This window comes from Rhinoderma darwinii, unplaced genomic scaffold (genome assembly GCF_050947455.1).
Source record: "Rhinoderma darwinii isolate aRhiDar2 unplaced genomic scaffold, aRhiDar2.hap1 Scaffold_1616, whole genome shotgun sequence".
NCBI lineage: Eukaryota > Metazoa > Chordata > Amphibia > Anura > Rhinodermatidae > Rhinoderma > Rhinoderma darwinii.
This window is the reverse complement of record NW_027462017.1, coordinates 13,184-26,219: the sequence shown is the minus strand read 5'-3', so window position 1 is coordinate 26,219 and position 13,036 is coordinate 13,184. Positions and strand designations below refer to the sequence as shown.

Sequence of the window (13,036 nt, the reverse complement as noted above, 5' to 3'; positions counted from 1 at the left end):
GTGAGGATATGCCAATGGATTTTACACCACTGCTGCATAAATGATTATAATGTAATCAGTTGTTTTTAATGTTTTTGTTATTATGTATTGTTATTCACGATGTCACATACACACTTCTGTATTTTCTGTATCATGTCTATGTTTATGATGATACCGTACACAATATATGATGTTTGTTTTCATACACTTTGTATTTGATTGTTTTATAATGAGACTAATTATGTAAAAGAGTCTCAAACATATATAAACTTGCTGAGTAGATGTGTCACTAGGCTTGATAAAGATCCTATTGTAGGATTGAAACGTTGCTGTTAGTTTGGATTGAATAAACCACCATTTTTTTCATGTTGGAGTGCTGCAAATTTTCTTCTGCTATATATCATTATACGTCCTAGGATCGGGACGTTTTGCTGGGCACCTGGTCGATTATTCATTAGTGAGTGCTGCTGTCTTCTTGTGTGCTATATCTGGATTCCATTAGCTTGCACCACGTTTTTTCAACCATCATTTACTCGTTTAACATGGAGCAGGTCAATATACCTGCTGGGAATGTTTCATCCAATACTGCTGCTGTTTTTACTGAAGAGGACATTGAAAGAATCCTGAGTGGAGCGGAGGGTGATGTGTCATTTTTAAGTGTTCCTTCTATTACTGACATCAAGAGAAATCTGGAATTTGAGTCACGACGTCTGATTAATGTTGAATTACATCTACTCACATTGGGACAATACTATAGAAACAACATGATCCCACGGGGGATGAGAATTTTACTTAAACCAACGATGCATATGCAACACGAAGAGTTCAGGAATAAAAATGAGCAACTCGCAAGCAAATATGCCTTGGAAACCATATTACTTAATATGGATTTTTTGCAGAGAGATCTGAGATCTTTAAGGGTGAAAGTACAAGATTTGGAGAACACACTCAAAACGTTGGTGCAAACTGATGATTTTAATGTACACATGGAGAAATTACGTATGACGCTCAATAAAGTGAGGATGGATATAGAAGAAACCAAAAAGAAGAAATGGTTCCGTGATCAAACAGATTATTCTATGGGACGTGTTTACACTTGGGACAATTCTCTCAATTATGCTGATGGAGCCTTTAGACGTGACAACAAAAGAAGCAATGAACCGGCTTTCAATAAAAGCGATTCCCGTAATCAATTCCATACTAAGAAATATCCTCCAAGTAATAATGAAGATTTTTTAGATTCCAGCCCACTGGACAAATCAAAAAGAAGAAAACCAGACGAGCAGGTCGTAGGAGAAGCAGAGGAAGGAAGAACCCGTTTTCAAAAATCTACTCATCAGAAAGGGCAGAAACCGGTGCAGGACAGCACCAAGAGGACTCTGCCCAAACCACAGTGGTAAATATCTCTCAACATCAATTGTCTCATACACAATTACAATTATTATCAAAAGGGTTGTCATTTTGCCCTAATCAGCATATTGATTGGTTTCAATTAGAGTTGGATATTTACAGTTTTGTCAGATCTATTAAATTGAAGGTCTGGTTTGAAACACAACCGGTTAATACAGTAATACAGGATACCCTTCCGATACTATCACTTAATAAACTGGGGTTATTTAATAAGAGTGTGTTCCAACCTCCTATAGCATCACATGCGATAGAAACCTTTAGAGAACTAGTACAGAAAGATATTGCTTTACTTAGGTCTCAAACGTGTGAATTGAGCTTTAAACAGCCTAATATGACTACTCTTGATATGGTGGCATTAGATGAGTTGATCCATAACCATGATCTCACTATAAAACCTGCTGATAAGGGTGGAGCAATCGTGGTTATGGATTCAGATATGTACTTGAGAGAATGTTACAGACAACTAGCAGATACCAATGTATATAGAGTACTAAAAAATGATCCTAGACAGGATATTTCAAAAAGAATTACTTCACTTATTAAAACAGCTCTAGATGAAGATATAATTGATCAAATGCTACATAAATTTCTCACTGTTGAATTTCCTGTTACTCCTTGCTTATATATATTACCAAAAATCCACAAAGATTTAATGAACCCACCAGGTCGCCCTATTGTATCTGGCCGGGGCTCATTAATAAGTAACATCTCTATCTTTGTGGACAAAGTGCTGAGAAATTTTGCTATTAACTCCAAATCTTATATTAGAGACACCACTGATTTTCTACAGAAATTAAAATCTATAAAACTACCAGAGGGGTCCATTTTGGTCTCCTTTGATGTTACATCTCTTTATACCTCGATTGATCACAACAAGGGTCTTGATGCTGTACGACGTAAATTATTGACTTCTGACTATGACAATGCTACTTGTGAGTTTATTATTTCATTAGTGGAACTTATTTTGACATCTAACTATTTCATATTCAAAGAGAGTTATTATATTCAGTTGAAAGGAACGGCCATGGGGTCTAACATGGCTCCCACGTACGCCAACATTTTCATGGACAACATTGAGGAGGGGTCGGTCTATGTATCCCACCACTTCTCACATGTTTTGAAGTGGTGGCGATACATAGATGACATCTTCCTCATTTGGACTGACACTGTCACTACATTAATTGATTTTCATAGGTTTCTTAATTCAATAGATGATGATATTCAATTTACGATGATACATTCTATGGATAATATCCAATTCTTGGATGTTACTGTATCTATTGTGAATAATATAATTAGAACTAAAATGTACACGAAAGAGACCGATAGGAACACTCTGTTACGATTTGATAGTTGCCATCCGAGAAGTATGGTAAGGTCCTTGCCGTACAGCCAAATGATTAGGGCCAAACGCAATACCGACAGACAGGAGGATCTTGATATATCTTTAGACACTATGGTTAGTAACTTTTTACAAAGAGGTTACCCCAAAACATTACTGTGGACACATAGAAAGAAGATTGATAATGTAGCGAGGGACAGTTTATTGCAGTCTAAAAAACCGTCAGCACATGAAAAACGGAAACGTATTCCATTTATCTCTACTTATAATGATAGAAGTGGAGACATTTCCAAAATTATGAATAGACATTGGCCAATTATTAGCAATAGTTTTGGACACATTGATGTATTGAATAATGATCCACTTATGTCCTATAGACGCCCACAAAATCTTCGAGATAGACTGGTGAAAACCAGAATGCCAGATCATAAGAAAACGACACAACCTATTTTTAAACCACTAAAACCTGGCAATATTCCATGTTACAGATGTGTTAATTGTGCTTTGATGTGCAAAGGGGAATTTTTTAGACATCCGTTGACTGGACAACAGTTTAAAATTAAACACAATTTCACCTGTGACTCAGAGTGGGTCATATATGTGCTATGGTGTCCCTGTGGCCTCCTTTATGTGGGTGAAACCACCTGTTCCTTTAAAACTCGTCTAAACAATCACCGTTTTTCTATACGTAAAAAGAAACTTGATTTACCTGTAGCTAAACATTTTTCGGAACATGGTCACAATGAAAGGGATCTAACATTTATGATTCTGGACCATGTTCCTCCATTACAATTTGGCGGTGATCGCCATCTGGTTTTACACAAAAAAGAATTAAGATGGATTTTTTTACTGAACTCCTTAAAACCTTGTGGACTTAATGTAGAATTTGTTGTAGATAGAATAGCCTTATGAGCTCCGTTCCCTCGTGTTCTCTTGATGTTCTCTTCAGTATGATGATTGTTGACACATTAATATCAATATCTATATCTCATATTTACTGTCAATGTCTTATAAATACTAAAAACAATTATGTTTTGTATTTTTTTAGATTGGAATACCACTCCCAACAGAACTTCGGAACTTCTTTAATTATTTTTCAATGTTATTGTACTATGATATTTGACGGGGCTATGTTCAATGCATCAAGTCTTATTGCATCAATAAAATATGTTTATTATTTGTTGAATTGTTTCTAGTCTCCTATTAGGTTTCTAAGTGATATAGAGATATTAAAAGCGAGAGGGATTCTCATGCATTCTTTTGTCTTATGATATATCATATCACTAGTGTGATAATATGGGTCCGTTACACGTATGAGGATAATGTGACATCCTGGACACGTGAAGACGTGTCTATGTGGTCCCATAACTCTGGGAACAAGATCGTTCTGAGTACTTGGTTGTATACAGAGGTCTTTGAACCCACGTGTGGATCATCTTTAAAAGCCGATATAAAGCTACTTTTAGATATTCCTAATATCTCCATCACTTACTATAGGGAGCATTTACTAATATATCTGTATTTTTTACATTCATGACTTTTTGACTGACATAGCCGTGTCAATGGATGTTTATAGTAATGTTACAGCAGTTGCTTAGCAACTTACGATGCCATGATACATGGGGCTACTCAGTGGAACGCATTGACACGCATTACATCATATGGATGCGATCTATGCTCTCTGCTGCGGAGTGATGATTTACTTCCGCCTCGGGGGATTACACTGATGTGTCGAATTTCAATTACCACGAGGGATGCAGCAGAGTGCTGTAACACACTTGAATGGAGTAGTTGAGTCTGAAGTTCTGATTGGTGAGTGAGGATATGCCAATGGATTTTACACCACTGCTGCATAAATGATTATAATGTAATCAGTTGTTTTTAATGTTTTTGTTATTATGTATTGTTATTCACGATGTCACATACACACTTCTGTATTTTCTGTATCATGTCTATGTTTATGATGATACCGTACACAATATATGATGTTTGTTTTCATACACTTTGTATTTGATTGTTTTATAATGAGACTAATTATGTAAAAGAGTCTCAAACATATATAAACTTGCTGAGTAGATGTGTCACTAGGCTTGATAAAGATCCTATTGTAGGATTGAAACGTTGCTGTTAGTTTGGATTGAATAAACCACCATTTTTTTCATGTTGGAGTGCTGCAAATTTTCTTCTGCTATATATATATATATATATATATATATATATATATACATATATATATATAAACGAGGAAATAGACGCAGCACTCCAAAAGTAGTTGCAAAGATAGTGGTTTATTCACCCATGTACAGAAATAGCTATGTTTCAGTCCTCTCAGCAGGACCTTTGTCAAGCTTGACAAAGGTCCTGCTGAGAGGACTGAAACGTAGCTATTTCTGTACATGGGTGAATAAACCACTATCTTTGCAACTACTTTTGGAGTGCTGCGTCTATTTCCTCGTTTGTGTATCCAATTCAGGACCGTGTGGATGACGGTCAAGGACGCATAGCACCGTGATACTTGAACTCTCTGAAGTGCAACTTTTTTCTACCTAATATATATATATATATATATATATATATATATATATATATATATATATATATATTATATAATAGATTAAGGTTAGGATTTAGGGCTGTAATAGCAGTACTATCTGTAAGGCTAGATCAGGGCTTCATTAGGGTTAGGGCTTTATTTTATTTTTACGTCTGTTATAAAAAACAAAAACGAAACAAGCAAAACAAAAAAAAAAGAAAAAAAAAAGTTTTAAGCTGGGTACCCACAGGGGCGGATACGCTACGTAAAAATCACGCAGCGTGTCCAACCTAGAACCCGCAGTATATTTCGTCCCAAAATCGCACTACATTGTGGTGCTGTTTTTCTAATGCAATATTCGCTGCGGAAAAAAGCCGTTCATACTTACACCCTCCCTCCTCTGATGTCCGCTCCAGCCTCCCTGGATGACATTGCAAGAACTGTGATGCTGCAGCCTGTGATTGGCTGCAGGGGTCATATGGGACGCAACGTCATCCCAGGAGGAAGGAGGGCATTTTGGGTAAGTATTTTATTTTTTATTTTTCCGGAAGTGCGATCTTTACGATTACGCCGCAAAACTTGGCTTTCTGTTGCGGGTTTTGAATCCTCATTGAATTGAATGTGAATACTCGCAATGGAAAATCAACAATAACTCAGCATAATTTGACATGCTGCGGAATTAAATTCATCACCGCAGGTAAATTTATTGACGTTTACACTGCATGTTTTTTTCCGCAGCGTGGGCATGAGATTTGGTAAATCTCACCTACTTTGCTGCTACTGAAAATGCTGCGGAATTTCCGCTACGTGTAGGAACTCGGCCTTAGTGTTATTCTTAGGCTTACTTTAGGTTATATTAGGACGTATAGAGCTTGTGTATGTACCCACACATAATGTCTCAGAGAATGTACCGTGCGGAGCAAGCCTCACTATGCTTCGACAGTTCTGAGAGACCGACACCGCTTCAGAAGCGGAACCTTTTTCCGACAGTGGCGATTCCAATTCTACCACTGGACCCCATAGCCCTATGGTGGTAGATACAGCCGTCGCTGTCGAGGTGTCAAGTGCAGGGCCGAGTGTTGCAGTCCCTCCTGCAATGTGGGATCCCGCACTATAGTTTTCTCCCCAAGTACCCCAAATGGAAGCGACTCCAGGAATTAATGTCGATGTTGCAAATATTACAGCCTATGATTTTTTTTATTTATACGTATGTGATACAGTCCTACAATTAATTGTCCAGCAGACTAATCTTTATGCTATTTAATTTGTTCTGCAAAAGTCTGCATCTATGTACTTAAGAATGTGGAATGGCACAAGTGTCCCAGAAATTAAAATATTTTTAGGCATTACTCTCAATTTGGGTTTGGTTAAAAAAACAAAAACATCTGTCCGGTCCTACTGGACTTCTAGTGCTGTCCACGCTATCCCTGTATTTGTAGCAGTGATGTCCAGAAACCGCTATGAAGCCCTAATGCGGTTCATGTATTTTACCAATAATTCCCAAGTCCCCCCAAGAAGTGACCCAGGCTGTGATTGGCTTAATAAATTAATGCCATTAATCGCCCTTCTAAGGGATTTATCTGTAGATGAATCACTTATGAGCTTTAAAGGCCGTATTTCTTTTTGTCAATTCATCCCCTCCAAACGAGCCAGATATGGGGTAAAAATGAAACAAATTTATTGGGGGTGTAGATCTTTCAGACCAGGTGCTTCAACCTTACCCGGTGAAGAAAAAATATGCCTAGTACAAAAAGGTGCCAATCTCCTTAATTCAGATTACTACGTATAACAGTTTTGTTCTTTTTAAAAAGGCCTAAGTAACGCTCACTTTTTTTCAGTACCAGGAGCAGGAGTTTTGATTCCACTATACCTGCGAGTCTGAATATGTGCGCAGACTTTCAGAGCGCCACTTTTTACACCCCGTCCCTTTCACCGAGACCCAAAAATATCTCCAAAAAAGGTGCCGGGTATGTAGTAAGCAGGGAAGGAGTAGGGATACCCGCTTTTACTCCCCATGTGTCTATCAAAACCAGGCCTTTGAAACTACCCCTCTTTCAAAACCAGATCACACAGATTACAATTACTAATATTAACACAAAAAAAAAAAAGGGGGTGTGGGTCTTTTTAGGGAGTCGATTTATTTATATTTTCTTTTTAGTTTGTGGGATTTCCAAGTAGGGAGGATTTCTTTTGGGAAAGGTCATAGAGCATATTTTTTCAGACCGTGAAACTAATTTTACTCTTTATGATTTTATTTATTTGTGGGTGATCAAGTCCTGGAATTACATTTTCCAGTACAAAATCCCACTGCTATCAATTACAGATAATGGACCCCCAATGTCCCTGAACTAAATTTTTTTGGGGGAATTACATTATTAACCCCTTAAGGACGCATTTTTGAAATCTGACATATTTCACTTTATGTGGTAATAACGTCGGAATGCTTAAACCTATCCAAGCGATTCTGAGATTGTTTTCTCGTGACACATTGGGCTTTATGTTAGTGGCAAAATTTGGACGATATATTCAGTGTTTATTGGTGAAAAATTGCAAAATGTAGAGAAAATTTATAAAAAATAGCATTTTTCAAAATATAAATGCATCTGCTTGTAAAACAGACAGTTATACCACCCAAAATAGTTACTAGCTCACATTTCCCATATGTCTACTTTAGATTGGCATAGTTTTTTGAACATTCTTTTATTTTTCTTGGACGTTACAAGGCTTAGAACATAAACAGCAATTTTTCATATTTTTAAGAAAATTTCAAAAGCCCTTTTTTAAGGTACCTGTTCAGTTCCGAAGTGGCTTTGAGAGGCCTATGTATTAGAAACCCCCATAAAACACCCCATTTTGAAAACTAGACCCTTCAAAGTATTCAAAACAGCATTTAGAAAGTTTATTTAACCCTTCAGGCATTTCACAGAAATTCAAGAAAAGTAGAGGTGAAATTTGCAAATTTAATTTTTCTTGCTGAATTTCAATTGTATAAAAAAAAATTCTGTAACACAGAAGGTTTTACCAGAAAAACAATACTAAATATGTATTGTCCAGATTCTGCAGTTTTTAGAAATGTCCCACATGTGTCTCTAGTGCGCTCGTGGACTGAAACACAAGCCCCAGAAGCAAAGAAGCGCCTAGTGCATTTTGAGGCCTCTTTTTTATTAGAATATATTTTAGGCAGCATGCCAGGTGTGAAGAGGTGTTGAGGTGCCAAAACAGTAGGAATCCCCAAAAAGTGACCCCATTTCGGAAACTAAACCCCTCAAGGAATTCATTTGTGGTTGTTGTTACCATTTTGACCCCACAGTTTTTACACAGCACGTATTTGAATTGGGCTATGAAATTAAAAAAATGAAATTTTTTCCAATAAGATGTCATTTTTTATCAAAATTTCTTATTTTCACAGGTAACAAAATACCCCATTTTGTTGCCCAATTTGTCCTGAGTGCGGCAATACCCCATTTGTGGTGATAAATTGCCGTTTGGGCCCATTGGAGGGCTCAGAAGGAAAGGAGAGCTATGTGTTTGTTGGAGTCCAGATTTTGCTGGATTGGTTTTCGGGTGCCATGTCGCATTTGCAGAGCCCCAGAGATATCAAAGCAATGAAAACCCACCAGAAGTGACCCCATTTCGGAAACTACACCCCTCAAGGAATTAATTTATGGTTGTTGTTACCATTTTGACCCCACAGTTTTTCCACAGCACGTATTTGAATTGGGCTGTGAAATGAAAAAAAAATACATTTTTTCCAATAAGATGTCATTTTTCATCAACATTTCTTATTTTCACAGGGAACAAAATACCCCATTTTGTTGCCCAATTTGTCCTGAGTGCAGCAATAACCCATTTGTGGTGATAAACTGCCGTTTGGGCCCATGGGTGGCCTCAGAAGGGAAGGAGCGCTGTGTGTTCTTTGGAGTGCAGATTTTGCTGGATTGGTTTTCGGGTGCCATGTCGCTTTTGCAGAGCCCCAGAGGTATCAAAGCAATGGAAACCCACCAGAAGTGACCCCATTTTGGAAACTACACCCCTCAAGGAATTAATTGATGGGTATTGTGACCATTAAGACCCCATAGTTTCTTCACAGAACTTATTTGAATTGGGCTGGGAATTTAAAAAAAATATATATTTTCCAATAATATGTAGTTTTAGCTAAAAATTTCTTATTTTCACAAGAAATAAAACACTCCATTTTGTTGCCCAATTTGTCCTGAGTGCAGCAATACCCCATTTGTGGTGCTAAACTGCCGTTTGGGCCCATAGGGGGGCTTAGAAGGAAAGGAGCACTATTTGTTCTTTGGAGTCCAGATTTTGCTGGATTGGTTTTCGGGTGCCATGTCGCATTTGCAGAGCCCCAGAGATATCAAAGCAATGAAAACCCACCAGAAGTGACCCCATTTCGGAAACTACACCCCTCAAGGAATTAATTTATGGTTGTTGTTACCATTTTGACCCCACAGTTTTTACACAGCACGTATTTGAATTGGGCTGTGAAATGAAAAAAAAATACATTTTTTCCAATAAGATGTAATTTTTCATCAACATTTCTTATTTTCACAAGGAACAAAATACCCCATTTTGTTGCCCAATTTGTCCTGAGTGCAGCAATAACCCATTTGTGGTGATAAACTGCCGTTTGGGCCCATGGGTGGCCTCAGAAGGGAAGGAGCGCTGTGTGTTCTTTGGAGTGCAGATTTTGCTGGATTGGTTTTCGGGTGCAATGTCGCATTTGCAGAGCCCCAGAGGTATCAAAGCAATGGAAACCCACCAGAAGTGACCCCATTTTGGAAACTACACCCCTCAAGGAATTAATTGATGGGTAATGTGACCATTTAGACCCCATAGTTTCTTCACAGAACTTATTTGAATTGGGCTGGGAATTTAAAAAAAATATATATTTTCCAATAATATGTAGTTTTAGCTAAAAATTTCTTATTTTCACAAGAAATAAAACACTCCATTTTGTTGCCCAATTTGTCCTGAGTGCAGCAATACCCCATTTGTGGTGCTAAACTGCCGTTTGGGCCCATAGGGGGGCTTAGAAGGAAAGGAGCACTATTTGTTCTTTGGAGTCCAGATTTTGCTGGATTGGTTTTCGGGTGCCATGTCGCATTTGCAGAGCCCCAGAGGTATCAAAGCAATGGAAACCCACCAGAAGTGACCCCATTTTGGAAACTACCCCCTCAAGGAATTCATTTATTGGGGTTGTGACCATTTTGACCCCATAGTTTTTTCACATAACTTATTTGAATTGGGCTGGGAATTCAAACAAAATGTATTTTTTCCAATAATATGTAGTTTTGGCTGAAAATTTCTTATTTTCACAAGAAATAAAATACCCCATTTTGTTGCCCAATTTGTCCTGAGTGCGGCAATGCCCAATTTGTGGTGATAAACTGACGTTTGGGACCATGGGAGGGCTCAGAAGGAAAGGACCACCATTTGGCCTACTGGGGATTTTCTGGTGCGAAGTCATGTATGCAGAAGCCCCTGAGGTAACAGTACAGTTGAAACCTCCAAGAAGTGACCCCATTTTAAAAACTACACCCCTTAAGGCATTCATTTAGAGGTGTAGTGAGCATTTTGACCGGAGACACACACCCTATAAACTGTAATGTGTGTTCCCACGGGTATGGCAATACCCTACATGTGGCTGTTATCAGCTGCCTGGGCATGCAGCAGGGCTCAGAGGGGAAAGGGGGGATAAGCTGTGCGGAGTGCATCAGGGTAAGTAAAACTGGGGTAGATTAAAAATCAAGGGATGTGTAATGACAAGGTAGGGAGACAGACAGGTGAGCCCTAATCTACCCGCCACTCAGTCCCTGCCTACTTGCAACGACCCGTCCTAAGCGACAGGGTACAACTGGGCGACGGTCCCTACGCTCAGTAAGTGCAAGACAGACAAAACAGACAGGGGTACACAGAAGATAGGGAAACGGGGCAGCTGCCCACGGAGACACCGTGAGCAACAAGAGTGGTGAACGAGCCGAGTCAAACAAGGAGTGAGCGAGGTACAAAACGCTGAGCAGGAGAGTTATCAGAAAGCCAAGGTCAATAACAAGCAGAGGATCAGTAGTACAAGCAGCAGCAGCAGCAAGCCAGGAAACAAGCATAGAAGAATCACAGGCAAAGGAGGAACAGGAAAGGCAGCTATAAATAGACAGTGGGCGGGAACTAGCTCCGTCTGGCCAGGCTGTGATAGGCTCTCCCACTCCTAAGCCTGACATCCTGAGTGGTGGAAGATGGAGTCAGTCTCACAGACATAGGAGCAGGTGCAGACTGATTGCCCACGGGCGTCGACACAGAACCTGTGTCTGGCAAATCCTTTACAGGATGTATGATAAATTTTGAAGCACTCTTTCATATGGAGCCTTAGTTTTTCGGGACACGTGTCACATTGATATATTGTGTCCTTCCTTATCCCCCTCTTATAGCAGACTTTGTACCTATTTTCACTTTTTCCTTTCTTGCCAGTTTGGGGAACTTCTCCTGGAAAGTGTTGCCCTGGTATGATGCATGTGGCCATGCTTCCAGAAGTACTGGGTGCCCCCCCCCTTCTTGGTCCCTAAAAATTAGTTTCTTGATAACCACCTCTTGAAATTTCAGGAAAGTTCCCCTCTGGCCTGTACATCGACGTAACACGTACACATTGTACAATGCCATCTGTATGATGTGCACGGCCAGCTTCTTATACCACACCGCATGGCGCTGTAGGGCTTCAGGGCTTGATCTAACAAGTCCACCCCTCCCATGTACCTACTGTAGTCCAGGATGCAGTCTGGTTTAGGGGTCTTTGTACTGGTACCTCGTACAGGTACATGGGTACTGGTGTGACATCTCTCTTGTCCTTGTACTTGACACACAATATGTTGCTGCTAGATTGTGCCCTGCTCTCACCCCCTCTGAGTGTTTGCCCAAGCAGAGTCTTAGGGAGGCCTCTCAGATTTCTTCTAGCGGTGCCGCATGACTTCTGGAAGCGAGGCAGTTGAAGAGAGGGACGCTGGTATAAAAATTATCCAGGTAGAGGTGGTAACCCTGGTCTAGCAGTGGGTGCACCAAATCCCACACAATTTTTGCATTAACTCCCAGTAAGGGGGGGGAGGGCATTCTGGGGGCTGAATACTGGTGTCCTTCCCTTCATATATCCTAAATTTGTAGGTATACCCTGATGCACTCTCGCACCGCTTATACATCTTCACGCCATACCTTGCCCTCTTACTCGGCAGGTACTCGCGGAATTGAAGCCTCCCTTTAAAATGTACCAAGGACTCCTCAATAGAAATAAACGTCTCGGTGGTGTATGCTTGGGAAAACCGGACACTGACACGGTCTAATAGGAGTCTCCGTTTATACAAACGGGCAAAACTGGGTTCGTCTTGGAGTAGGCAATGCTCATCAGGAGAAGCAAATTATTGCCTTATTTTTTTTTTTTTTTTAGGTTCCACTTCAGTTCTGAAGTTGCTTTGAGGGGCCCATATATTAGACACCCCTATGAAACACCCCATTTTAGAAACTAGACCCCTCAAAGTATTCACAACAGCATTTAGAAAGTTTATGAACCCTTTAGGTGTTTCACAGGAATTTAGAGCAAAGTAGAGGTGAAATTTACATATTTATTTTTGTCAGAAAATCCTTTTTATGCAATTTTTTTTCTATAACACAAAAGGTTTTACCAGAGAAACGCAACTCAAAATGTATTGCCCAGATTCTGCAGTTTTGAGAAATATCCCACATGTGGCCCTAGTGCGGTAATGGACTGAAGCACCGGC

The 13,036-nt window shown here is 39.5% G+C and overlaps 1 protein-coding gene across 1 annotated transcript; it reads left to right on the top strand.

Moving 5' to 3' along the window:
• The first annotated feature begins 287 nt into the window (after positions 1 to 287).
• On the top strand, positions 288 to 3,860 carry LOC142699727 (uncharacterized). Its single transcript, XM_075848074.1, has 2 exons — positions 288 to 1,375; positions 3,780 to 3,860. Coding segments are annotated over exons 1-2 (855 nt in total). The 5' UTR covers positions 288 to 521; the 3' UTR covers positions 3,781 to 3,860.
• Positions 3,861 to 13,036: the final 9,176 nt, after the last annotated feature.